Source organism: Phalacrocorax carbo, chromosome 8 (assembly GCF_963921805.1).
Source record: "Phalacrocorax carbo chromosome 8, bPhaCar2.1, whole genome shotgun sequence".
NCBI classification, from domain to species: Eukaryota; Metazoa; Chordata; class Aves; order Suliformes; family Phalacrocoracidae; genus Phalacrocorax; species Phalacrocorax carbo.
Genome location: NC_087520.1, coordinates 17,745,605 through 17,773,164, shown reverse-complemented (window position 1 = coordinate 17,773,164; position 27,560 = coordinate 17,745,605). Strand labels below are relative to the sequence as shown.

The following is a 27,560-nucleotide window of genomic DNA, read 5'->3' as shown; positions in this document are numbered from 1 at the left end:
TCACTTAGGACAGCCTATAAATCCATAAATCCATAGAAGTAACATAAATGAAGAGGTATTATTACAGCAGTTAGAAGCCAGCTTCTTATACTCTATGTTTGCTTGCATTCTTACGTGTTTCTCCTGTAATCTGAGTGATGTGGCAGTCTTGGAAATGCCAAAATCTGATCAAGAACCTCTTCTCATTTTTCTTATACGCAAAGTGATATTCCTGTTATATAGTTTGTAGAATAACCCCAGCAGAGGGTTGTAGATTAAACTTCGTGGCTTTGGGTTGCAAGTGTCTTAATCTTAACTGTATTCATTTCATCCCTGAGATTAAATGACAGATTCTCTCATTTGTCCAAAGCCAGTTCTGGTGTCACTAATGTCTTGGCAACACATAATGCAGTGACAGACCACTGGAGGCAGATTACTGTTCAACTTATATACAAGCTTCACAAGGACTGAATAGATTTATGAACCATAGCAAGACCTCTGACCTGGTAGAAGCACGAAGAGAAGAATGAACAGCTGTGACATGGCTTTCAGCTTTTCTTAAATTCCTGAAGCACCACAGCAGAGTAAGGGAAAGACTAAAAAACTACTATAGGAACTCTTTAGCCCAAGACCCAGCACCATTTAGTAATCTTTCTTCTGCTGTGTCAGTCTCTGGTGTCCCAGAAGTTGAACTCTGCAAATTCAGATCAAAAGTGGAGCTAAGAATGGCCTTCCCATAGACACGTTCCAAAAAGCAGATATACATCTCTTTTAGCTGAAACACAATCGCCCATTGCTCAATGAGACTTAGGGGCAAGGTGAGGAGAGAAGCAATCTTACAGCAGGTGGCTGGCACAGTATTATCTAGCTAGGTCTGGAGTCATCACATCTAAGTTTCTTGTTGGTTTTTCGTGTTGATTTTTTATTTATTTTAATAGTGGATTTATCTCTGCTCAGTCCCTCTTGCAGGGGACTGTGCTGTTCAAATAGAGTTATTGCCTTTATTTGAGTTTTGACTCCAGAGGAAAGGTTTGCAGAACAGAATTCCTTTCAGGTGTTGAGTATTGTGTTGACCTGAAAAACAACAAAACAAAACAAAACAAGCTATTCCTTGCTTGTATCCAGCTTGTAAGTCAACTCTACCATTTTGTCTCTATACCTACTTGAACAAATGTGATTTGTCTGAAGAAACTGTCTGCTGCCTACTGATTCATTTAGCTTTTCTGGGACCTTTTCTTTCTATGCAGCTTTATCACAACATGGTGAGGAGGTTGATGGGCAAAAGCAAGCCATATGCTGGTGTGTCCCCGTGCAGTTAGAGAATCCACATTGAGCAACAATTAATAATGGTAACAATGAGTCTCTGCAATGGCTCAGAAGCATGTAGAGAATTTGCATCTAATCATATTACTTCCTTCTGTGGTGGACTTGAACAAAAGGACTGCCAGCGTAACCACCACATATAAGAGCTGAGAGGTGCCTTATTGTAGAGAGAAATTTTTGTCTTAAGATGTGGCCCAGATAAAGGGATAATGTCGCTACAATATATCAGGGTGTGGAAGGTGGCACCAAGAAGCTTGCCAGTCATGTTTACTCCAGGACTTCAGGACAAGCTGCCTTCTGATCACTCACCTGCAGATCCTCTAGACCATGGCAAGTAAAGAGGTCAGGACAGAAGTGATTACCTTTCTTACAGTGATTTGGGAAAATGTATCAATGTCAGCCCAAACAAGACTTTTAATTGCAGTGAAAGGGAGAGTAATGGAAAAAGGAATTGTTTGTGTCCCCAGGTTTTCAGACCTAAAGAGGGGAATTGGTCCTAGTTTGATCGCTTTCTTTATGGCTCACCTACATGACTTGCAGTAGCAGCAATTAGCATACCTAGGCAGTGAAAAGCAGTGCATGCTGAGGAACTGAGATAGTCTCCATGATGTAATGCATGGAGAGAAAAGGAATAGTTAGTCATACAGCATTCAAGTTCCTACTAGTTCAGTGTGGTGTGTATCATGGAAGGGTGTTTCATGATTACATGGAAAAAGATGTAAAATAGGCTGTCCTAGAGTGCAGCGTACACATAATGGATATTTGTCTGTATTGTAATTCAATCCAGCTGGTTCAGTAAACTTAATTCTAAAACCAGCTGCAAAAAGCAAGACAGGCAGAACTTTTAGCATAAACTTTTTCGCTGAACTCAGTAAAGCACTTATGAACATATGTCATGTCTGAAATCAGAAAGTTGCTGCTGGAAGTTATATTTTATTCAGACTTGTGTTAATTTTTGGAGTGAGGAAGAAAAAGAGTGAACAGGACTCATAGTAAGAGAGAACACCAGGAATAAAGTAGAATGAAGTTCTATTGCTACCAAAGGATGGACAATATGGCCCCAAGACAGACGAGGGGTAGCTAAAAAAACCCCAAACTTCTGCATACTGATTTTATTGTTACTCTGCTGTAGAAAAAATAGGCTAAAAAAAGGTTATACATGTGGCCCATCAACCTGTAGTTTTAACTGAAATAATTCTCAGCACTCTGAATTTTAGCTAACATCTCGGGTTACAAATCTGAATATATTTTTTTCTGACCAATTTTTTCCCATTTCAAATCAGAAAATTACTGAAAAAATCTACCCTGAAATGTGTTTTTTGCAGCAGATCAATGGGACAGCTAAGATTAAGGACTCAACAGTGGAGAAGCTGTATAACTGGACAATTACACATTTCTTTGTAGGAAGTCAATTAGTTGCGTTCTTCTTGATCATTCAGGTTAAAGAGATAATAGAAGCAAGAAGACATTAGGACCTTTTAATGATTAATTGTAGCTTTTGAGTATATTTTTGGCACTGTAACACTAGCTGTAAGTTTCTAATTACTTTGAAGGGTAAAAAGACAGGGAAATACTTTTCTGTCTTTATCAAACTGCATCAGAGAGAAGAGCACAAAAGTGTTCCTTTTCTCAAAGATTCACTTCATTACTCCCATTTTCTGTTACTCCTCTGTTATTTTTTCCATTTCTCTGGCTAGTGACCACACATTCAGTCTTTGGCAGGCATGTAAGTTCACAGATTGCCAGGTTCACATGGGAGACGTGGGCATATAGGAGTGTGAATATGCCCTAGTGTAGCATTTATGTGCAACTGGCTTTGAATAAACCACTTGTTTCTTTCCATTGTTCTGCATATGTACCACATCTGATTCCTGGCATCCAAGACCTGCAGACTACCTTTATTATTCATAGGCTTCACTTCATTTGCCTACATGAATATTTGTTCAGAATCTGCCTTATGCCCTTAATAATACAAGAGGGAGGGATAAGGGTTAATGGTGCTTTCTTCCCAGTACACATAGGCAGTCTCTCTGGGATTTGGGAAAACAGGGTTCAGCAGGGATATTGGTGGCAAGGTGCAGTAGATGAAAGCTTGTGTTATTCATGTGTTCAAGATTCTTCCACTGAAAAAAACAAGTCGAAGGATCTTAAAAAATTTTGGGACATTACATTAAAGAAGTGTTACAGGAGAAGAAAGATGCTATATAACAAAATGTTCTGGGGACTGAATATTTTGTGTTCTGCTATCTGTGAAAATTGGGTGTTACTTAGTGGAACAAAGCAGAGTAATGTCAGACTCAAATCTATTCACATTACCTCATTAGTTATCCCAAACATCATCAATAGTCTATAAAGAATAGTAGTTGTATTCTCAGATTGCCCAATACACGCGTGCTTTATTAAATAGTAATCAAATGATTTCTTTGGGAAATGAAGAACTGGACTACTGCAAATTTTTTTCCCCAGTAAATTAACATATTGGAACATATATATAAGTATTTGGTAGCAGATTTTTAGTGCACTTCTACATGAATATATACATGACCCTGTATGCTGTTTTTTCTTCCGTTCGATTTTCCAGCTGCCTGCCCGGTTCTATGCAGTGGCAATGGTCAATACTCTAAAGGCACCTGCTTGTGCTACAGTGGCTGGAAAGGTCCAGAATGTGATGTACCCATCAGCCAGTGTATTGATCCCTCATGTGGAGGTCATGGTTCCTGCATCGAAGGGAACTGTGTCTGTTCTGTTGGCTATAAAGGAGAAAACTGTGAAGAAGGTAGGACATTTTCTTTCTATGTTGTGAGCTTGTTTTCTGGGTTTTGGAGTTATTTAACAGGTAGAAAAAAAGGAAAGAACAGAATAAAAATCTAAATGTAAAACTATTGTAGCAGATTATTGTAAAAGAGGGGTAAAAATGTAATCTATCAAAATTTTACTGATCTATCAAAGTTCAGACAAAACTTCTGGCCTTCTGTGTACATTGTTTTGCAGTTTTAAGAATGTCTGCCACAAGTAAACCTGAATAAGTTCTTTGTTGATAAGTGAAGATAAATCTTTTCTTACAGATTATATTTATGGAACAATTTAGATGTGAAACAGAGAGGAAAAAGGAGCAACAGTAGACAAAATTGTATAGCTGCAGCTCCACACAAAGCAAACATATCAGTCACTATTAAGACAGAAGTTGACGAAACAAATTGGAAAGACTTAGGTATCCATGTTACTTACATACTTCATGTAGGGCAAATTACTCCTGTTAGCTGCAATCATGGGATTAAAGAAAGGTAAATGGCACACAAAACGATAACCGTCCTTTAAATGCAGAAAAAGTCTTCATGTTGAAAGTGTCCAATTCCTTGCATACATAGAATGGGCAAATTCAACAAAATAACCCATGCAAAATGTGGTCATAGATTAAACTCGGTATTGGTTTTATCACAGTGCTTTCTGTTAGAATGCACAACATAAATTGGACTGCTTTTCTTTTTAAAATACATTAGTATGGTTTTAAAAGAGAATTTAACTCCCCGGATGATTGCTAAATAGACAGTTCAGTATACCTTGGCACATTCTCAGAGCAGTAATGGTTCAAGCTGCTTTATGATGACATTCCAGAGCTTTTTAACCCTTCAAAAGGAGGAGCAGTTTGAGGACTAAAGAGACAGGACTGCAGCTGCATGGTTTTAGGACTAAAGAGTCTCTATGGAGTATCCTGAGTGGGTTGCAGACTGTCCACCATGTGTATCAATTTTTGTCTTACCCTATAGTAATCAGCTGTCTCTCCCACCAGAAAGCAAAGGGAAGAAAACTACAGGGACCTAAACCACTAAGGGTTTTATTCTTTGGGCGTGGACTGCAGTCCCATCGCCTTTAGGACAAGATCTTGCATTAGTCTGAGTGAATTTATTTTGCTAAAAGCAAAAGAAAAGCAAGGATCCTCACTAGTGGGACTGCCAACATTTGCAACTGTTTGTTCAGTTCATTTCCGTCATCTCCTTCCAAGAAAGCCTCACAACACTGGTATTAAAGCTCTAATCCAGAACTAAATTGAAGTCAGTAGAGTTTTTCCATTGTTTCTAATGGCTTACATTTTAAGCTATATCTGGAAAATTCTGTAATGTCCTTTTTGTGTGCTAGAATTGATAGTTCCCAGTTCACCATGAGTGTATGATTATAGGAAATTTTCAAAAATTGAATGAAATGCCTTGCTGTAGCTAGCATTCTCATTGAAATCAAAGACGACAAAGACTGTCTTTAGCATGCTCTACAACATCCAGTCTATTCCCTAGGGATGCAGAAGCTCTCTTTCTGGTACTAACTGCAATTGTTTCCTTAGTCTAATTAAGTTATAAAAATTCTGTTATGTTTTGTGTTGTGGTATAAATGCTGGTATTATTAGCAGGGCTATGGTAGAGGGCCTAAAATGATCTTTCTTCTATTTGATTCTGTAAATTTTACCTTGTAAGCAGTTCCTCCCTCATCTTGATTGTAATTTCCCGCTACTTGCATGGAATTCTCTCTCTACTTTCAGTTGTCAAGAATGGCTGTGGTGTATCTGAGCTAGACATCTTGAATCCCCCATCACTCCTGTAAGAGGAATAGGCTCTTGTAGTGCTTAATTCAGCTTACCCTAAAGTGAATGTTTGAACTGGGTGAAACAAACACATCACCAGCTCCAGAGTTTATGGAACAAGCTAGTGCATATCTTTTTGTGAAGGTATTGTTAACACCATTCAAAGTTGGAAACACTACAAAACACTGTCAGTCAACAAAGTTTTTGGGGAGGTGAATTACTAAGTGAGGTGAAAGGATATACATTATTTAATCAACAGTGTGCTTGAAAGGATAAGTTTTTTCTTAGCAAGATAAATGGATTGCAAAGGCAAGAGGTATTGACTGCAAACTTGTAAGGGGCCAATAAGATGATAAGAAAGGTTACAATAACCTTTTGCATACATCATTGGGCAAGAGGTAAGTCAAATTAATTTACAAATAAATAAAGAACAACTGTCACATTTCTATTCTAAAATTCCATTTCTTCTGTACATACTTCTCACTTTAATTCAAGAGCTACAGGAAAAAGGGTATAATATGAAGTGGTGTCTCTCTAGTTGCAGGTACTAATCTGATCTTATTTAAAGATAAAGTGTCTTTCTTCAGCACAAGAAAGACATGGACCTTTTGGAGCAGGTCCAGAGGAGGGCCACAAAAATGATCCGAGGGCTGGAGCACCTCTCCATTGAAGACAGGCTGAGAGAGTTGGGGTTGTTCAGCCTGGAGGAGAGAAGGCTGAGGGGAGACCTTATTGCGGCCTTTCAGTACATAAAGGGGACCTATAGGAAGGATGGGGGCAACCTCTTTAGCAAGGCCTGTTGTGACAGGACAAGGGGTAACGGTTTTAAACTAAAAGAGGGTTGATTTAGACTGGATATAAGGAAAAAATTTTTTACAATTAGGGTGTTGAAACACTGGGACAGGTTGCCCAGAGAGGTAGTGGAGGCCCCATGCCTAGAGGCAGTCAAGGTCAGGTTGGACGGGGCTCTGAGAAATCTGATCTAGTTGAAGATGTCCCTGCTCACTGCAGGTGGGGTTGGACTGGATGACCTCTAAAGATCCCTTCCAACCCATACCATTCTATCATTCTAAGATTCTATAAAGTTTTTGCACAAATTAAAATTTTACCATCCTAATGGTAGAATGATACAAATAAATACATCTGTATTTACATATAATATATGAAATTTCCTCTGCTGATTTGAGCTTCCAAAAGGAATGGCGAAGGTTGATTCATTTGCAATTTTCCAACTACGATATTGAATTAGAACAAGTGGGTCAGCATGGTTTTTTTTCCCCATTGAATTTTTATTTCTGATATTCATCATGGTCATATTGTTCAAAAAATTTACCTGAAATGAAAGTGGCACCAAAATCAATATTTGTGATGCACAATTTTTGCAGCATAAACACTGTTGTTCTATTAACAAATTTGCACACAAGATGAAGTGGCATGTTTGTCAGGTTTCATTCAATCTGGTTTAGGTGGAGACAAGTGAAATTGCCAAACTGGGTTAAGTTAAGGGTGGTTTTCTTCTCAGTTTCACGGTCGAGTCATTTTTCAGTGACATTTAACTTTGTAAGTGTAATTCATGGCTCTTTGGGGGTTTTATGGTACATATTGTTCAGAAAACTCCTTGACCTCCTTTTTTGTCCTTTGGGATATAAATTGTTTTCAGTACCTTTTTTGTCAAATCTACAGAGGGCCCAATACTAAATGAGCTCTAATCATCTGAGCTGCCAGGGGACTATGAGTTCTGAGCCTAACGTACTTCCTTGCTAAGGCACATTCTCCTTTGTTTGAACACCAGAGAAGCTCCATTTATAAATCCTTATTAAATACCATTGCAAACCCTTCTAAAGACTCAGGGCCAGAACCCTTGCAGCATAAGTCATTGTAGTTCTATTGCAGGTAATCACGTTATGCTAATTTTAGCAACGGAGGATCTGGCCCAAGATGATAACTCTAAGAGCATGTATTAAAATAGAACAAGATTTGAGTTCAAAGTGAAAACTCTTTTCAATTTAAACTTTGAAAGCTATTACTTACCCATACTATAGAACAAGACAGCTATAAAGTATATTTGTCTAGAACAAAGGACAAAGGTGGTTAGTGTGTTATTCTATAAATCAAGGGAGATTGGGGGCTTAGGGTTATTGATAGGCTTATTCTGTGGAAATAAGTCTCGGCTGCATGAATACTGTAATTCAGGGTAAAGGAAAGACAATTTATGTAGCAGAAGGTGGTGGTTTTCATATGCTCCACATGGCTTTCATTAGTACTTTCATTTGAGAAGGAAGATGATACATTTCAGACATGGAGGGTACATTAGGATGCATCAATATCTCCTAAAGTTAGCTGTCCTGCCACATATAATGTTATACATGTATTGCCCTTTTAAATTTTCCACTAAAATATCATCATCTAAAAAACTAGAGTAGGCTAAATTTGGGTGGGGAAGTAACCTTCATTCTAAAAGTAAATTGACCATTAAATCTTTGTGTTCTTTATTTCTTTATTCAATCAGATTGGTTTTTTCACAGCTCTGTGTCTATTAGATTCAACAGAAATAGCATGAAAGACACATTCTAGACTTTGGACTGTTTCTAATTTTGTTAAGCACCAAGAAGGAATAACTATACAGGACAAGCATTCGGATGATTTTAAAACAATTTATGAATTTATCAAATCTTGTCTGAGCTGAATCACAAAACAATCATAGTTTATCTATAAATAAAAAATTGCATTCTAATATTTTCATGTCCAATTAACTAAGCATTAAATCTTAAAAAAGAAAATAAAACCTATAGCCAGTGTCATCATTAACATGAAAATCTTATAAGAAATTTTACAGTAATTTATTCCTGTGCCACTGTAATCTGAACTGAAATCAAAACTGTTCTGAAAACTCATGCTATTGTTATCTGTAAATGTGCCTGCCTCAATCCTCTGTGTCCTATCTAATCTATATACTTACTTTAAATGTTCTGCAACTACATAAAATAATTTGACAAGACTCTGTTTACAGAAAAGTTGAGATTTGAAAGATCAAGTATTGTTCACATAAGGTAGAGTGAAAATGTCTCTGCCTTAATTTAGAAGGATCAATTTGAAAAAGATGAGAGATAAATCACTCTCATTACAAACTCAGATCTTCCTCAAGCTGCAAGAGAGAATGCCAATCATTCGTGGTCCTTCTGTTGTGAGCTAATACATACCAGTCACGAGGTGAATTCGTTTTATCTAGGACATGAATTTGACCTTGGCCCTCAATTCCACAGCACAAGGCAGTTATTAATGCCTCTATGTTGGTATTTGCAGTAGAGAATAGTATACTTATACAAATCTGTGATATAAGATAAAAATTTGGAAAACCATAGTGTTACTGATAGATATTTTTTTTTTTTAAAGACACATCATAACATTCCTTCATTTATCAGGACTGAAATAGCAACTGAAATGTCATTGGATGATTTTCGATCATCATTATTTTCACTTTCTTATTCTGTTGTTTCTGGATCAGGAAAATATGAAATCCATATCTATATCTGGTTTTCTTTATTTCATTAAGAGGAATTATCTACTGGCTAGAATATGGGTTGAAGTAACTAGGACTCTCAGTTTCACAGCTCAGCTACTAATGGACCACGAATCAAACGTTCAGAATGACTGAATAATTTAGGAGTCTAAATGAAGCTGAACGCCGCTGTTTTTTTGACTTCTGTGTACTTAAAGTGAATATCATAATGTTATTCTCACAATGCTTTAGCATTTCAAAAGTAATGGTAGTATTGATGAAGATACTCCAAAGAAAAATATCCTTTTAAAAGTGCAATTTATTCAGTTATTTTTCTATTTTGGTATTTAAATATAGTACATGAGTCATTGGAACTTCAGTGTATTTCAGAAGAAATGTCCCCAGGTGAAGGCTTATGTGTGGAACTTCTATTATATATATTTAAGTGTTATTTTTAAGTCTTTGTGCTTCTTCACTACAGCATTTCCGCAGAAAGCTTTCATTGTTCAGTCACACCCTGTTTTATTTGGAGCTAATGTAAAACATACGACTTCACACTTCCCCATTCTCAGACCAGACTTGAAGAACTACATCAATTTTGCTTTATCACAGTGATATAAACTTTTCAAAGCACAGATCTATAGGTTTTCCAAACCTCATATTGTGTGAATTGACCTTTCTCTACACATTCTTTTTGTTTCTTCTGTAGTTGATTGCTTAGATCCAACATGCTCCAACCACGGAGTCTGTGTGAATGGAGAATGCCTCTGTAGCCCAGGTTGGGGTGGAATAAATTGTGAGCTTCCCAGAGCCCAGTGTCCAGACCAGTGTAGTGGGCACGGTACCTACCTGTCTGACACAGGCCTTTGTAGCTGTGATCCCAACTGGATGGGTCCTGACTGCTCCGTTGGTAAGAAATACATTTTTTCGTGATTTTGCAATAATGTTCTTATTTTGTTAAAATGTTAGTATCTATGGCAAGTTTGAAATGCAAATAATTTAGAAAACTGTCTTTGGAACATGTTTGGTCCTGTTTAGTTATGTTGGGAAGAAGTGTGTGTATACCATAGCTAATACATTTTGTGACATTCTCAGTTTGGGACTGTCAGCTGGGGGGTGAGGGGGATGCAACTTAGGAGTTTGTATTTCATCCTAATACTGACCCTCGTTTGGACTGAAAAAGTTACTTAAGTGCTTCACATCTGTTTCCCAACTGTAAATTAAAACTTCCATAATTTCTAAATATGTTTATAGCATTTGGGGAATGGAAAACACTACAATTAAGTAAGTTTTTGGGGTTTGCTTTACTGTCCATCAAAATGCTACTCATTTATGAAAAATGTCACAAAGCAGAAAAATCTCTTTTCAAATAAAGGATATTTCTCCCTTTTCAGTCATACATGGAATATTTTAAAAAATAGTTTTATAGCAAGACACGCTAAAAAGCAGTCACAAAAGTGTATGCTAAAAACTTTCATCATCTCCAAAGCTACAGTTGTAAAACTTGATTATTCTAACAGAAGGAGCTAAAGAGAAAAAAAGAGTTTTGATGGGAAAGCAGATGTCCTATTCATGGGGAAAAAATACTGGGAATTTTGCATTTATATTGTAAGCTGAGCCTTGAGACGGAGCTGTAGGCCATAAGCAAGTCTCTCAAAATAATATTTACAGTTTTCACACTTGCTCAGTTATTGCTTAAGATTAATGACTTAGAATACCCCACCAGTGAAATTAATATCCAGATGTGTTTTTTCTGCTTCATGCATCAGCAGCCACAAAAATTCATGAATGAGAGTTTCACTGTCACTTTCTTTGGTGCTGCATGGGGCAAAAGACCCCTCTGCTTCTGCTGGCAGAGAGCAGTAGAAGAATTTTTGGAGGAAGACACCAGATAACTGACCGTGTTAGTGATAGGATTCAGAAATCTCTCCCTTTTACCTGTCACTCCTAGAGCCAAAGTGACCCTGAATTGTCACTATTCTCTGCTGAATGAGTTTTAGGTGAGTTTCAGTCTCATTCTTAGGAAATCAATGTCTGTATCAATATCACCAGAGATCCAGGTTTGAGTAAAACAGAGCTACAGGCTCCCCTTCTGCACTGCCGACAGGCATTGAGGAAGCTACCTCTGAAACCTGTTTGTATCTGTATAGAGGACACAGCTCTACAGCAGTTGGTCCAGCATACATTAGTAGATTTTTTTTTCAGTGACTTTTTAATATAATGCCGTTTGGTTTTAAGCAAAAGTTAAATGCTGGTTTTGATTGGTGATATGAACAGGCCAGCTTTTGACAGCATACAGTTTTCAGCAAAAGCGTACCTGTTCTACTCGCTTTCCCCTTCATGGCTAGGCTTCTTCCGCCCCATTGCCACTGACATAAGCTAGCTATAATCTTTATTCTTTTCTTCTCCTAGAAGTGTGCTCTGTAGACTGTGGCACTCATGGGGTGTGCATTGGTGGAGCATGTCGCTGTGAAGAAGGGTGGACAGGAGTGGCGTGTGACCAGCGTGTGTGTCATCCCCGTTGTACGGAGCACGGAACTTGTAAAGATGGGAAATGTGAATGCAGAGAGGGCTGGAATGGGGAGCACTGCACCATTGGTAGGCAAACGACAGGCACCGAAACAGGCACATATTGCTTTCTTTTCATAAATCGTAGAAACATAGTTACTGTTGTGTACTGTAATAGGCTGTTCCTTTAAGGACCCTAGTGCTTTCAAATATTATCTCTGACTCAAAATGTGTAGGGCGAAAAGCAGATGAGCTCTTGGAATCATTTAAAATCAGTAACAAACTGATTTGTGGAGGAAAACAACCAACAACAAATTCCACAGCAAATGAACATTAGTACGTAAAGATGTAACAAATGGTCCATCACGGTATCGTCTGAGCCAAGATTTTCAAACTTAACTAAACATTCCTTTGCGCGAATGGCATCTTTTTTAATTTCCTGGTCTGATGCATCAGTGCTCTCCTGCTATTATACATCACATCTGAAACACATCAGCACCATCACCACACAGAGCAGGGGTCAAGTTGTGGAGGAATAAGTGTTCCTGGTGTTACAGAAATAGCTCCCTAGCATTCTCCTGTGTTGTGCTGTGACAGTGGGCATGGTGTTTGCATATAGACAATCCCAGCATGGGAGGGCCCTCTTGGTAGTGCAGCATGCTGCTGTACCCTTTCCTAATAGCGTGCTGCTCAGTACAGCACTGGCATCACGCAGAGTGCCGTGACTAACACGATTGCATCTCAGCTGTGATGTGTCAGCCTGGGAAGTTCAAAAAGGTTATACTTACACAAAGCAATGATGTTCTATCCTCTCAATTACCATGCTTGAAATTTTATTCTGAAGGGGAATTAGTTGTTCCTAAATGAAGTTCTTTATTTTGTCTCTACAAGCAATCAGGTAGTACATTTGGATTATTTTGTAAAGCTACTGAAAACAAAGGGGGAAAAAAAGTTATTTTACCTATGCTGTAATAACAAATGTGAAATTCTAAGTGATAACATCTCTTCTGAGAAGTCTGAGCAAAATTATCTGGAGCGCGAGTATCCAGCTGCTGAGACAATGTGAGAATCAGGCAAGTGTATTTTTTCTCCAAAGAATTTCTGGAGGACTGAGGTATATCTTAAAAGAAACCTAGTGAGTCCAAGTCCAAGGTCATATTGTTTTAATTATCTTAAAGCTGTATCTTTAACAAAGAAAATGAATAGGTCAATTGAGATTTTCATGGTAATCAGGGACCCTAATGGGACAGTCCTATTACAAGTGAATTGTTATTTCTTTACTTAAAAGTATGGTGAGATTCTTGCATCCCTCACACTGTTTTTCATTCCCCTCTGATTTCACCCTGGGTATACAAACCATTTCTGATACACACAAGTTGAAAACTAAAAGTATACTCTCACTGGAGAGAGGAAAAAATAAGATACATATTTTTGGGGCATATCCTTTGATGTTGTGGTGCTGCATGCTTCCACCATGCTATGCTAATATGATTTAAATCAAAGCTTTTATGACTGAACACTTTGTCACCAGCATAGATGCAGAGTGTTTTTTCACAACTGCTTTCTGACTTCCATCATATCAACATACCCCTGCTAGATTAATTCAGGCATTTTGTTTTCATATTAAGTACTTCCAAGACATTTACAAAATGCCTAGTTTATAAGTTTTTTGCAGTAAATTGTGTAATAATTGCTTATTTTAAAAGTTGCTGCTTTGCACAAAATTTGTTTTGCTTTATAATCTTTTAGTAATATGCCTATGTTTAGAGGTAATTAGTGTACTTAAAGTCTTCATTACTGTGCACACAGAAAGATGCCTTGTACTGAGATCTTAAAAGAAATCTGAAAATTCCAAGCTGAACTAGTGAACTCTGAAGTGAGATTTTTTTGTCTAATTTTCATAGCTGTGAAATAAATATTTTCCCTATTATTGATGTATATAATCAATTCTTATTTTCAGAGAAAGGGTGATACTGCTGAAGTGATTAAAATATACAGAAGTTTTTTTGTTTTGTTTGGTATGTATTAGAAAGATTTCCTTGAAACATAATGTGAGCCTGCCTGCAGCAAAGATGAGACAAGGACAAAAAATTTTTTTGCCCTTCTAGTTACTGTACATTTAAATTTATGCAGTTATAAATTGCCTGTTGCATGTAGACAGATACATAATCTTCTGACAGGCCCGTATTAGTAAGACTTTTCATAAGCTCATATCACGAGGTCTGATTGTGAGGCCATTTACATAAGCAGAAAGCATTATGCCAGCAATGGAATTCAGTTCAGAGGGACAGCTCAGCTTGATTCTCTTGGTTCATGTTATATGGGGCTGAAACAGAGAGAGAATTTTGAAGATAAGGGTGGTAAAACTAATTTTTCTCTGTATTTGTACAAAAAATGCTGGAAATTACCACTGGAAAAATTGACCTTAGAGTGAAATGATACTTTGGAACAAGGATGAGTTGCTCAAGATGTTTTAAACATTAGAGTGAAGAACTAAAGCGTACTTAAATTTTATGGAAACTCATTTTAATCTAGAGTACTCCCTTTATGGTTTAGCTTTCAACTGAAAGGTTGACAGACCATTTAATGTCAGAATTACTCACTGGGGAGTGTCCATCTAAAGAGTGTGTTCAGGAATTTTATTTTATTTTTTTAATCCAAAGCCATTGTTTCAGTCCGGTTTGGAAGGTACCTGGCAAAGTGCACAGTCTGTTTGTCCTAAGGCAAAGCCAGGCCAGACCAGAGTAAAACAGCATATGAGCAGAGGTTGACTCTCTCCCTTCCCGGTACATAGTTTGAATTTTCAAATACCCGTATTAGGTCTCCAGGAGCAATGAAAGGCCAGGCTTACCTCCCAAGACATTTGAGAATTTCTCCTTATGGACTTCAAGTAGAAAAATGTGAATCCCATAGGAGAGTTTATTTACTCTAAATTTCTATTTATTGCTCCATGTAGTCTGAAATCTCTTGAAGTCAGTAGAAAAACGTGCTTTGAGTCCACTGACTTTAGGCCAAGCCCACTGAGAACAAATCAGTCTAGTTTGTGAGAAAAAAAATGCAGGTTCCTATACACAAACCAAGATACATTTTCTTTTGTTTGTGTTTCTCTACCAGTTTCATGTGCTATATTCACATGGCAGTGGAAAAGAAATCATTATAGCAACCTGCAGGTATCCAAGTTCATTCAGGATATTTTATTCTATTTAATATCAAATTAGGCCTTTATAGAAAGTTGACAAATGCACACTCTTTGGCATTTCCATGTTGAGTATCTACGCTCAAAAAATTTAGGAAAAAAATGCAGTTTCTGTCTGCATTTTAAGAAAAACACTCTGAAAAGTCTCCCAGAATGCTGCTATTAGCTCAGTGTTAACAAGTTGTTTGTGCAAAGCAGCTTTTACCTACGTGCAGCAATAGAACTACGTTTAAAAATCGGAGAATGCAAATTCCAAGTCACACATTTTGATAAATACAAATAATATAAAATCCAAATAATACAAAAATGAAAGGAGTGGTGTCTGGTCTTGCTCAAATGCTGTACATAGCACAGCAGAACTCTACACCAGGCACTATGTTTCACTTTGCTACTTCAGGTAAGAAGAAAAATTGCTTACTGGAGTGGTGATAAAGAAAATTAATCTTTTCCCAGTGCAAAATTAGACCTGTCAGGATATGTTTATTAAGTGATTACTATTCATTGATTGCAATTATGGAGGAAGTTATAACTAAATAATAGAGAGTAATCTAGATGAGGAAGAAATATTGGAAAACTAATAAACAAAGCAAAAGGCTAAGAAACAGCAGTTGCTAAATCTTGAACCAATTTCATGCCAGAATTGAAAGACTGAGGATTTGGCTTTTTCTTGAATCATCTCAGTGTTGTTAAAGCATGCTGTTATAAAACAGATCTGTTACTTTCACTGAAACTATTATTCAGATGTTTAAAACTGTTGGTTTTAAATAGTTGTGAATGGTGTTCTCATATAAACTACCAGGACTGGGTACTAAGGACAGTGTGATATATATGGAGATCTCAAGAAGCATTCAAAAATACCAACTTAAAAGCATAATTCCATCTGTAATTTATACCCCTGCAGCATGGAATACAGCTGTTATTAAGTCTTTGGTAAAAATCTCACTGAGACACTAGTGAAACTAGGATTTAATCCTAAATATTTATGAGTAAATTTTAAAAGTCTGGAAACTTATTGTATCTTGTAAGGTAAGCTCTCACCAGAAGGCAACATATGAGGTTTTCTTTGTGGCAGCCTGTCATATTCCCAAAGCCTTGCTCTTATCTGCTCATGTCCTATATTAGATGTAGGTTAAGCGCTCCTGCTTTCAGACAGAAAGTGGCAAAAGATTGTAATAAAGGATATTTGATAATACAGATATTCTGCTGCAGATCACGATCAAGACAATTCTTATCTTCTCTGTTCCTTTTTTTTTTATTATTTTCAATGCAAATGAGCTGTACCCCCTTTGACAGCCATAGAAGCTGAACTTCCAACTATCTACGTGCTAGGCAGAACACAAACAGGTGATGTGTGCAGCTCTGCCGACTCTGTTTCCTGGCCTTTGTACTGCTTTGCAGAATCTTAACGCCAGCAGTGGGGATCTGCTGCTCTCTTTCCTCCACTGAGTCCTCGACCTCTGCACTGAAAAAGTCAAATGGCAGGTCATGTTCCTTAGTAAATAACGAATTTGGAAAACTGTATTAGCCCCATACCTTATCTTCTATGTTTTCAGGGCCTTGAATAAAGAAAAAAAGATTTGAAAGAACCACGATCCTGTCATCTACATGGTGGGAAATAACCTAGCATTTTCACATACATAATAATGTGCAGGAAAAAGAGAGGACTGTCTGTGTCCGGGGTGATTAAGATAAGAAGTTTAAGTTACAGTATGGGAGACTTGGGTTAGGTGTTAGGAAAAATCTTGTAACAGTAAATGAAAAACTGAAGTACGTTGTCTGAGGAAGTTCTTGAATCCTCATCAGTGGAGCTTTTAACAACAATTCAGACAAACGTCTGTCAGGAAGAACAGAGAGGCAATTCATTCCACCATGGGGCAGAGGGCCGACTGGAAAATCATTGAACTATAGGACCCCTCTTCCAGTCTGATTTTAAATGAGATTGAAGGGAAGCATTCCTCCTGAGTACCTTATTTTATAATAGCCTCTGTTAAGATTTGAACTGTCATCCTCTTTAAGAATCTATTGCTGCTCTCAGAAGTAGAATGGATCATTTATCCAACCAAGGAGACTAATCTATGTGTTCTGTATTTGCAGAACAATGGGTTGTCAATGTACATATTGAGCCGCTTTGAAACATCCAAACAAAGAGCAAATATTACATCCAATAGGTAAATATTTCAAATCCCCTTCCTTTGAAGTACCAAGACTCACCCAACTGAACATTAGATGGATAGTATTCTACCTCTGTTTTTACTAAAAAAAATGTTTACTAAAATTTTTTTCCCCCAAGTGTTTTGGGATGACTATTCCCTTTTAAACATGTTTAGAATTTTTGTAGACTGGAAGAATACCACATATAAAGTGTAAAGATTTAGATTTTTACCTTATCATGAAGTCAATAATCGATAGAAATATTAATAATGCAGCATTGTGTTATCTTTGGCTAGAACAGGATATTTTTGTCCCATGGTAATATTCTTTGTGTCAAAGCTTTTTTTCTTCTACTACTGATTTTTCTTGTTGTAATTACAAGAGTAATGATTCAAAGATGAGGCAATTTTCAGGAGAGATGGAAAGTGTGTGGGAGGATACAGTAGAAAGACATCGTATCTGACAAAGAGCAATTTAGAAGGAGCTAGATATATTAGACTTCTCCAATGCACTTCTAACTTAAAATTCATTTGTAACAGTCTATAACCTATCAAGGCATAAAAAAACCTCTAACGACGATGATAGAAATTTAGATTGCGTGTTCTGTAGAGGGAGGAACACATCCTTTCATTTCATTTGAAAAATGCATAGAATATTTGGGTCATGACCACTTCTCACTACTGATGATATAGAAATATGTTAGTAATATATATGATGACATGATCAAAAATGTTAGAGACATTGGCTGTTTCTGTATCTGCAGATTCAGGTTCATCACCTGTATAATACAATGATCCTATTGTCTCTACACCTGGTAGCAGGTTTCTTGATAAGCACCTCTGTGTTGCAGTCTTTTAGGTATGTGGAATCAAGCTTTCATTTGGAGTGTGATAAGGTGGTTTCCCCCCATGGATTTCTTCAGCAATACAGAAGAGTAGCAGATGCCTCTTGAATTAATCTGAGAGATTCTCAATGCTTTCTGCCATTCTCTGCAGATAATTTACATTTTCATTTCTGTCATGCAAGTATAGAGAGACTCATAAGGTAGAAGTTTTCCTTATAAAGTGATGTTTTGGTCACGTATGTTATAACATGTTATGTTTTACAAACAAAAGCAAGGAAATGTACTATTCAATTAGAACAGTGATCATCTAGTCCAATATCACTGGGCTTCAGTGTAGATACAAGTACCTGGTAAATAAGCAATCAGACATTTCTTCCTGGAAGGATAATGCTTTTCATATTAGAATCGTAGAATCATTTAGGTTGGAAAAGACCGTTAAGACCATCGAGTCCAACCATTAACCAAGCACTGCAAAGTCCACCACTAAACCATGTCCCTAAGCACCACATCTATGCATCTTTTAAATACTTCCAGGGATGCTGACTCAACCACTTCCCTGGGAAGCCTGTTCCAATGCTTGACAGCCCTTTTGGTGAAGGAGTTTTTCCTAACATCCAATGTAGATGTCCCCTGGCACAACCTGAGGCCGTTTCCTTTTGTCCTATTGCTTGTAACTTGGGAAAAGAGACCAACACCGACCTCACTACAACCTCCTTTCAGGTAGTTGTAGAGAGCGATAAGGTCACCCCTCGGCCTCCTCTTCTCCAGACTAAACCACCCCAGGTCCCTCAGCAGTTCCTCATCAGACTTGTTCTCCAGACCCTTCACCAGCTTCATTGCCCTTCTCTGGACACTCTCCAGCACCTCAATGTCTTTCTTGTGCTGAGGGGCCCAAAATCAAACACAGTATTCAAGGTGCGGCCTCACCAGTGATGAGTACAGGGGCACAATCACCTCCCTGCTCCTGCTGGCCACACTATTCCTGATACTAGCCAGGATGCTGCTGGCCTTCTTGGCCACCTCGGCACACTGCTGGCTCATGTCCAGCCAGCTGTCAACCAGCATCCCCAGTTCATTTTCCACTGAGCAGCTTTCCACCCACTCGTCCCCATGCCAATCTTTTCCAACTACATTTGCTGTTGGGGTGCTTTGTTGGTTTTGCAAATATGTCGTCTTTTATTTCACCTCCAAAACTTCCAAATAAAATCTCTTGGCTCTAAAGTCCCCAGATTACACACTGTGTAAATAGCTCTTGTTTTGAATATCATGCTAAGTTTTGTTTCTGATTTGTAACTCTGTAAAGACCTATCCTCATAACTAAAATATACTTTGCTACTTTCCTGTATCAGGGATGAGTAAACTTTCTAAACATTTTTTTTAGCGCTAAGGGATCCAGAACTACCATATGCATCCTCTTACTTTATCATACCCGAGCAAGATAGCTGATTATATATTTGGAAGAAAATATTCTGTGTAGAGATTTGTATAAAGTGAGAGCAGTTTGACTTTCAGGGAATTTAGAAACAGAATTTGTTTTCATCTGCAGAATTTACATAGGGCAGCTGGGGATCTTTTTTGGCTAAAAGGCAAGCTTATTCATGAGGAAGAACTTTCCTGTTTGCATTCTTTGCTGAGGGCTTCCTGAAAATGATTGAAATATGTCACAGTGCAGTGTCAGAACACTTGAGCAGCTTTTTTCTTTCACTGTATATAGGATATTTGCAGAACATGACCTTACTTCTCCCTTTCTAGCGCAAAAAAAAATTAATGAGAGTGTTTTCAGCAAAGCTTCCTGCATTTTGTCTGGTACTTCAAAGATGCACCCAGCAGATACTGGTGAATAGTTTCCCAAACTAAAATCACGTTTCTTTTTTCTCCTTTTGGAGGGTCTTTAACACAAGTTATATTGATTTTCTGGCCAATTCTTGAACTCTTTAAAGACCACAAAAAGAGGGGGAGGGCAATCAATCAGGCAGCTGATCTAACTTTTGAAAGGGCAAAGCTGACTTTGCTGTTCATAGGAGTATTCACAGCATCAGGCAATGTCCTCCTCTTCCACACATAATGTTTTCTGTGTTATTTTGTACCCTGTGGTGTCAAGCACAGCTTCAGCAAGTGAGTGAATTACATGGTGTTGCTGGATACAAAGCAACAAAGACACGCGAATGCTTGTGAGAGGTCAGTGACATAGATTGTATAGAGATAGAAAGGTAGTACCAGATCTTGAGATATATACACGTATATACATATATATAGTAATTATACTGGCTAAGAAACAAATACAAAAAAGAAAAATATCTGCCCATACTTTCGAGGCCTGCTTGTTAAAGGTATCTTTTCCTTAATCACTTGCGTTCTTGCTTATACATTCTCAAGGTATAATTCTTGTATCTTTAAATCTATTTCACATAATCTTTCATGCTTGAAGATGCAAACGAAGCCAAGTGCGTTTTGCCTGACTGCTGCAAACTCTATGGAATAACAATTCAGAAACAAGGTTTTACCTTTCCAGCTTCTTGTCAATTTTGTCTCCAATTCCTACATAATACCAAATTAACAGTAGGATGCATCAGAAGTTAGAGGCTTGTCTTCTTCCTAAAATATTTGATGCTTTGGGAATTCTCTGCTTAAGTTTTTCTTAGTTTAATGTTGTATTAAAAATACTAGTGTCAAAAAGAAAAAGACAAAAATGGTCTCTGTAGCATCTCTGAAGTGTCAGTTCAGGATTTTGCCTTGTGATCCCTTTAGAGCTTTGGGGAAGAAATGAAACTATTGAAAGCTTTCACTTTAAACCGGCAGTTCTCTTGTGCAGTAACTACTCGCTGAGGATGAAATACACGCTGAATATTGATAGATCCTTCTTTCACTAAGGAAAGTGAAAGCCCTTTCACCCTTACTAAGACAATTTTTTTAAGATCTTAAGGACCGAATATGGGGACTTGTTCAGGGCACCAGCTATAAGGTGTCTTGAGCCATTCTTACTGAACCAAGTTTTTACAAAATTTATGTTGATCAGCTCTTTTCTCTTGTTCTTTCTTTCCATTCCTATTCTGATCTGCTTATGAAATGCTTATTAGGATAACCTTGCTTCTGAAGATTATTCCTGTAGGTAGCCTCAGACTATTTCATTTTAGATACACTTTTTCTATACATACAAAAAGAAGCAAAGTTTTCTGTTCAACAGAAATTATCATATAATGTAGTATATCTCATTGCCCCAAAAAATTACAGACATCATTAAGGTAACTGAACTGTAAGAACTAAATACAACCTGGAGTGTTCTTGAAGGTGTTCAGATCTGAGGTTATGGTCCATGTTCATCTCTGTAGGTTAAAAGTGCAGATAATTGAGTAATATTGGGGTCATTATTACCTGATTTATACCCGCCATGAAAATTGTAACTAAGTGTTTATATTTCTGCAGTTTCCAGGATGTACTTCTGTAGTGTTTTCGGTGACATAGTATTGATTGACATATAACTGTCCATCTCATTCTGTCATTTGTATTCAAAACACATCCATGCTGGGATAGAGAAAGACAAAGCAAAGCAATACTGGTGTCTCATTAGTCTAGCAGCAGTTCACAGTCATAGTCCTAAAAGGTGAAGGAAAAGTGGGACATGAGAAATTAAGGTTACTGAATTTATCCTCATTCTCTCTTCATTCAACAACAGGATTAGAGCAGAGAGGATTCATGGTCCAGCTGTCTGCCTGAAGATTTTCAAATCTGAGCGCTGACCCTTAACACTGGGTGCCACACATTTGACTTAAATATTTCACTCTAAATAAGTACCGCTCTTAAACAGTTCAGCAGTTTTCATGGAGAAGTGGTAACTTCTGCCTTCACAAAGACTTCAGTGTGATGTGGACCATAACATTATACCTAATGAAAATTTAGGCAGAGGAGATATGTTTGTCTGCTTATCCATGTAAAGCTTTTGTCCCTCTCATTCTACTAAACTTAAAAGATACTTTTACTCCCGTCTTACTGTATTCTGCCAGTTCTATGGCCCATGACCGATGTCTAACATCTGGGATGCATTGCCTTTTCTTGTGCTGTCTCACTGGTTATTGGGAGCCGTGCAGTAAGTCCCAGATGTTCAAGTGTAAAACAATTTCTGTGTTCTCTCCAACACAGCTTACATAATGGCACCAATGTCTACCCAACTCATTTGTATTTTCTCTGCTGTACAATGTCTTTTAAAGGGCTGTGGGTTTCCTGCATCCTGCAAATAGGGAGCCATAATTGTGCCAAACTGCCAATCAACATCAGGGTTTATTGCTTTTTCCTAATCCCATCGTATTTTTAGTTTCTATTCACAGTTTTTAACAGTCCAGCATGGAGGAGGTTGATCAACTTGGCATCAATAGATTGTGGCTTGCTTTTAAAATGCTGTAAAATAAGATACCATACAAAATAGCTGCAAGGAGAGGCTTAAGTAAATGCTCTGGAGTGATTAGGGTAGACAGAACTACATGAGCTGATAGTTAATTTTTCATATAATTAAAAGGTATATATACTTTTTACGGTTTAGTATATTTTTACGGAAACCCATATAAAGTAAAGATGAATCTCTTCTGTATTCATTCCAGTTAATTATAAAACTGCAGATGAGATTTTTTTAGGTAGATGTTAAAAGAGTAAAGTTATTCATGGGTGTGACAAATGAGTAAGATTCATAATGCATCTAGACCACATATGTTTTAATTTGCCTTCAAATAGGCAGTTTTTCAGAGAATTGAACAACTGAGCTAAAGAACCACAGTGCATCAAGATGCAGTCCCTGTTCTGAAGCAAAATAGTAGTGATAATAGCTTTGTTATCTAGGAAATAACTATAATGGTGTAGTTATGATTAAAACCCATTCTTTTTAAGTAAAACCTAAATCTGTTTGTAGTGAAATATATTACTAGGTTGTGATCTTAGGCTAGAAACGAAACTAAGAGGGCAATTATCCAAAAGAACAAATCAGCAGCAACAACAACAACAAAAAAGATCCGTTTAGGAATGACATGTTTACTTAGAACTGCTTCAAATACTGTGATTTTCTAATTGTTAGGAATAAAAAGGGATTGCTGAGCTTCTTGTGGAATTAGTTCCTCAAGAATAGCACTGAAGCTATTTTTGAAAATTCAGCATGCACAAACACAAGCCCTAAACGTTCCAGAAGATGTTGATTCTTTTAAAACAAGAGGCACATTAGTACAGATGAGCGAATTGACTTTTTGTTTTAACTCCTGGGAACACCAATGAGTAGAACTTAGTTCCTAATGTAGCATGGTGCCATCAACTTTTCAGCACATTGTAAACATAAACCAGTCTGACTTCTTTGCTTTCCCTTCAATAAAGCAAGGCAGTTTTACAATGCAAGATAGTGTGCCCTGAATTAAGCTATTATAGGAAAGGAGGTTGGGTGTTTCTCTCCCTCTTCCCTGTTTTCTTTTATTTTTAAATTGCAGAGCCACTTGCATTTGTAAGTGAATGCAGGAAGCCATGAATCATTATTTAGTGCTGAAAAGTGAAAGCACAATATGAATTTGTTAAAATGTTAACAGATTCTGATTAATTCTACTCCTTTTTTTTCAAAGTAATTTGATAACAGTACAGGAAAAATAATGGCAATATGCCTTTTCTTGTTTCAAAAAAAATTGAAAAGATATTTTAGACTTAAGACAGAAAATCACTGCATAGAAGTTTGTTAGGAATATGAAACGAAGGTTGACATTGCTCACCATGCAGCATTGTTAATCAATAGTTGAATTTGGGGGGGGGGGGAAAGTATAGCGACATAGATTTTTATATCCAATCTATCTTTTCGTTGGCTTCTTTGGAAACTAGGGGTAAAATTGCTTTTTGTTACTGCCTCCCTTGGATCATTATTAATTGATCCTTTATCATGAAGCCAATCCATATATATCTTCATTGTGTCCCCTGAATGTTTGAACCTTTTTTTCTTCCAAAATAAGTCAGAAATATTGATTTAGAATGGAAAAAGCCTTCCATATTTAAAGAATGGGTTATTACAGTCAAGGTCACTTTGTTTTTGAGGGTTAAGAGGGCAACAGTTGCTTGAAGGAAATACTAGGTTAGTGTTACCTATAGAAAATTTTAAGCTTGCATAAACAGGTCTGCACTCATTGTTTCTGCATCATTCCTCTAGAGATAGTTATGAAACAGAAGCCAAACCGGTGTATATACTGTGTTACTCTTGCATATGTAGCTAGAAGGCTGAAGGGGAAACTAAAGTCGTCTATATTGATGCCCAAGCATTAGCTTGCAGTTGCAGCTTTCCTTAATTCAAATCCAAGGGGTCTGTAGAGATTATCAGTTTTATGATGTTTCATTTGAATCTTTTGTTATATATTCTATAACAATTTTGATTGCTTATACACAGAAGAAAAAAGCGAATCAAAATTGGCCAGGCCCCCCCTTATTTTCAAACAGTTCATATCCTTTATCAAAAGACTTAATTACATATAAGATATCGCTCAGAATATCTGTGGAGGTACTGAAATGCCTCCTGAAATTGTTTATATTTTCATTCTACATGAAATTTTGTTAAAATAAAAGGAAGGCAGTGCTTATTAGAACCCGATGATTTCTCCATTCCTTTTAATCTTTCCATCTTCTGTGCAGAGAATTTGGTAAGTCACATCTGTCTTCGTTCACCCGTATTGTACTTCTAGTTACTGTGAAATTCCAAAAATCCTTATTACCTAATTTAAAAGTGTTACTGCATGGAAAGTTTTAAGTATGAGATGCTTTGTAAAGGGAAATGTTTATTCAGCAGAACTGAGGTAATTTAACACATTTGCCTCCCATTTAAAACTGCATCTGTTTATTCAACCTTTGTAGTTATGGTTTCCCCTGCTATAGTAAGGATTTTTGTCAGCATATTTAAAAATTTCTAGTGAGGTGTGTATAATGTATCTGTTTTCTTAAGATCAAGGTTCCTATCAATATTAAATGGGAGCTTTCTTGAAAGTTATTTGCAGAATATGCCTCTAGATCTTAATTATTTTATTTTCTCTGTTTTATTGCTTGAGATAAGGTGTTATAAAATGTGAGGAGAGATATCATTCAAATGTGAACAATGTGAAGCAAAAAGGAAGTTGTCTGGTCTTTTGAGCATTGCTTCTTTTTTTTTTTTTTTTTGTCCTATGACTAAAAATTACAGGTTTGCTAAAGATAAGGTTTCACAGGGCTGCTGCTGCTGATGATCCCTTACTTGATTTAGGTAACTTCATTCCAGCTTAGGAAATAATTAACATTAGTAAGTTGTTTCATTCAGAAAGAGAAGCAGGTATGCATGCTGAAAAATGCACTTAAGTGTCTTCAGTTTGCTGATTTGTACCTTGAGGAGAAAGTCATTAAACTGCAGGATAGTTTGTCCAGTAAATGATACCCAGTTAAGAAGTATCTGTGCAAAAACTTCCTAACCACTTACAGAAGTTATTACAGTAAATTAACTGGATATGCACTATGCCTGATTAAACTTATTCCCACACACGTATTTACTCTGAAACCTAAAGCCATTCCAAAGTTCACTTTGCTTGATTAACAGCCATGGAGATCTCATAAACTCAACAGAGTCAAACTGCATCAATCCTCAGGTGAGAGACCTTCAACTAACATTTTCATGTTGCAAGGTGTTTTTTCGTTAGCTAGTCATGGAATATAGAGGGGGGTATTATGGAAGTCCTCTGCAGTTCAAGTGCGGTAAGCAACGTTAAAATTTTATTTGAATACTGAGGGTAAATGCTAATTAATAAGCTGGATAGAAAACAGAAAAGTAAAATTTCTTTGATATCTATTTGATATTCTAAACATATAAATTACTATTGATACTATTAGCTACTCGTGCTGTATTTCAGTGTTGCAAAGAAAAAGCAAATTACATAAAACTTTAGCATATTGTCCTTTAGATGTCCCGTGCATAGATTTTTTGTTGTTGTTGTTTTGGGGGAGTTTTTTGTTATTGGAAATTCCTTTTGAATGGTCTTAGTTTTTAATAATATTAAATCTGTCTTTCCCTGTTGTTTTTTTTTTTCTTAAACTGAAGCAAATACCATGACAATACATAGCTGTGCGTCTCTTCACCTGACAAGAATCAGTGACTAAAGCAGATTAATCCAACGTATTGATCTTACAGTCATATTGCAGTCAAGGTGGAATGATCTCTAGATTTTTTGGCTGCATCTCTAACTTGCTTAGATATCGTGTTTCTCCTCCTGAGAGACGTGCTCCTAGCAAGCAGTCCCATTATAACTGATAACATCCTGCCTATACCAGCACGGATTAAAAACTCTGTCGAACATAGATGCAAGGCAACCAAGTTAAAAGCCTGGTTGGTGCTTTTGATAGCTTCAGTGGAGAAATGGAAAAGAAATACTCTGTCTATAAGCAGAAGGACCTAAGTATTTGTTCCAGGGAATTAAGGTCACTTGTCATGAGGCTAGGGGAGGAGCAGAGCTATCAGTTGCCAGGTAGTAAATATATTTAATATAAAGCAAGCAGAGCTTAAAGAGTCTTTTCTCTTCCAAATTTCTTCCAAGTGCAGATTAGATACTCTTGGCTTTCTCCCTAGTAATTCCAAATCGGTTTCCCAAATTTATTTTGTGTTTAAATATCAAGGCAACTGGCTATATTTGAATGATTATGAGGGGTTTTTTCCCTACCACTTAGGCAGATGAAGAAGGAACAAAAAGAGAGCTATCCTATGCTTTGTCTGTGCATGCAGGATTAAAAACAGTTTGTTTGTGAAAACAACATTTTTATTTCTGTAGCTTTTATTAGTTATTTGTGCAGCTGGTAGATATAAAAATTGGAAAATTGCATGATATTCATGAGACTTATATATACTGAAAAGGGATGCAGAATGGATGCCTAGCACTTTAGAATTAAAGGCATGTTTATAAAATATATTTTATGTAGTGAAATATTAATCTTCTATTCTTCATCTGCCAAACACCTCAGCATACACAAACACGTAACTCAGAATGCATTGTTTATGTATTTTAATTAGTTTTACATATGATATCTATGTGGCAGAATACTGCTCCTATGTTTTGAGCATTATTTCATCCTTTACATTTTTATAATATTTAAACTCCCTAAATTCTAGCTCTAACAGACATGTGAGATATATTTATTTTAATATTCAAATATCCAGTATTTTCTGTCACACCTTAATCATATTAAGATATGAAGATTTAGGATTCCTGGAAGCCAGAAGATGTATGAGAAGCATTTGGTGTATGTTGCCAAGGCTTTTTTCATTCCAAGCTATTCCACAGGACTTCCTCAAAACTTCTTTTTTCTCTTCAGTGTTTTCTTTTCATTTTCCTTTGTGACAGCTGAAATGTTTGGACTCCATAGCATGAAATCATACAGTGTATAGCCATTTATTGGAATCCATGTAATTAATACTTTAAGATCAGCTGCAAAACATATCTGTCTATATAGCACTTTTCATCCTGAAGGGGTT

At 36.9% G+C, this 27,560-nt stretch overlaps 1 protein-coding gene across 2 annotated transcripts in view; it reads left to right on the top strand.

Annotated features, from left to right (window-relative positions):
- Positions 1 to 27,560, top strand: part of TENM2 (teneurin transmembrane protein 2) — a 699,068-nt gene that overhangs the window by 604,524 nt on the left and 66,984 nt on the right. For both annotated transcript variants that reach the window (XM_064458951.1, XM_064458950.1), the window contains 3 exons: positions 3,884 to 4,078; positions 10,084 to 10,284; positions 11,787 to 11,972. In XM_064458951.1, coding sequence (XP_064315021.1) covers positions 3,884 to 4,078; positions 10,084 to 10,284; positions 11,787 to 11,972 — 582 coding nt within the window. The remainder of the gene's footprint in view (positions 1 to 3,883; positions 4,079 to 10,083; positions 10,285 to 11,786; positions 11,973 to 27,560) is intronic.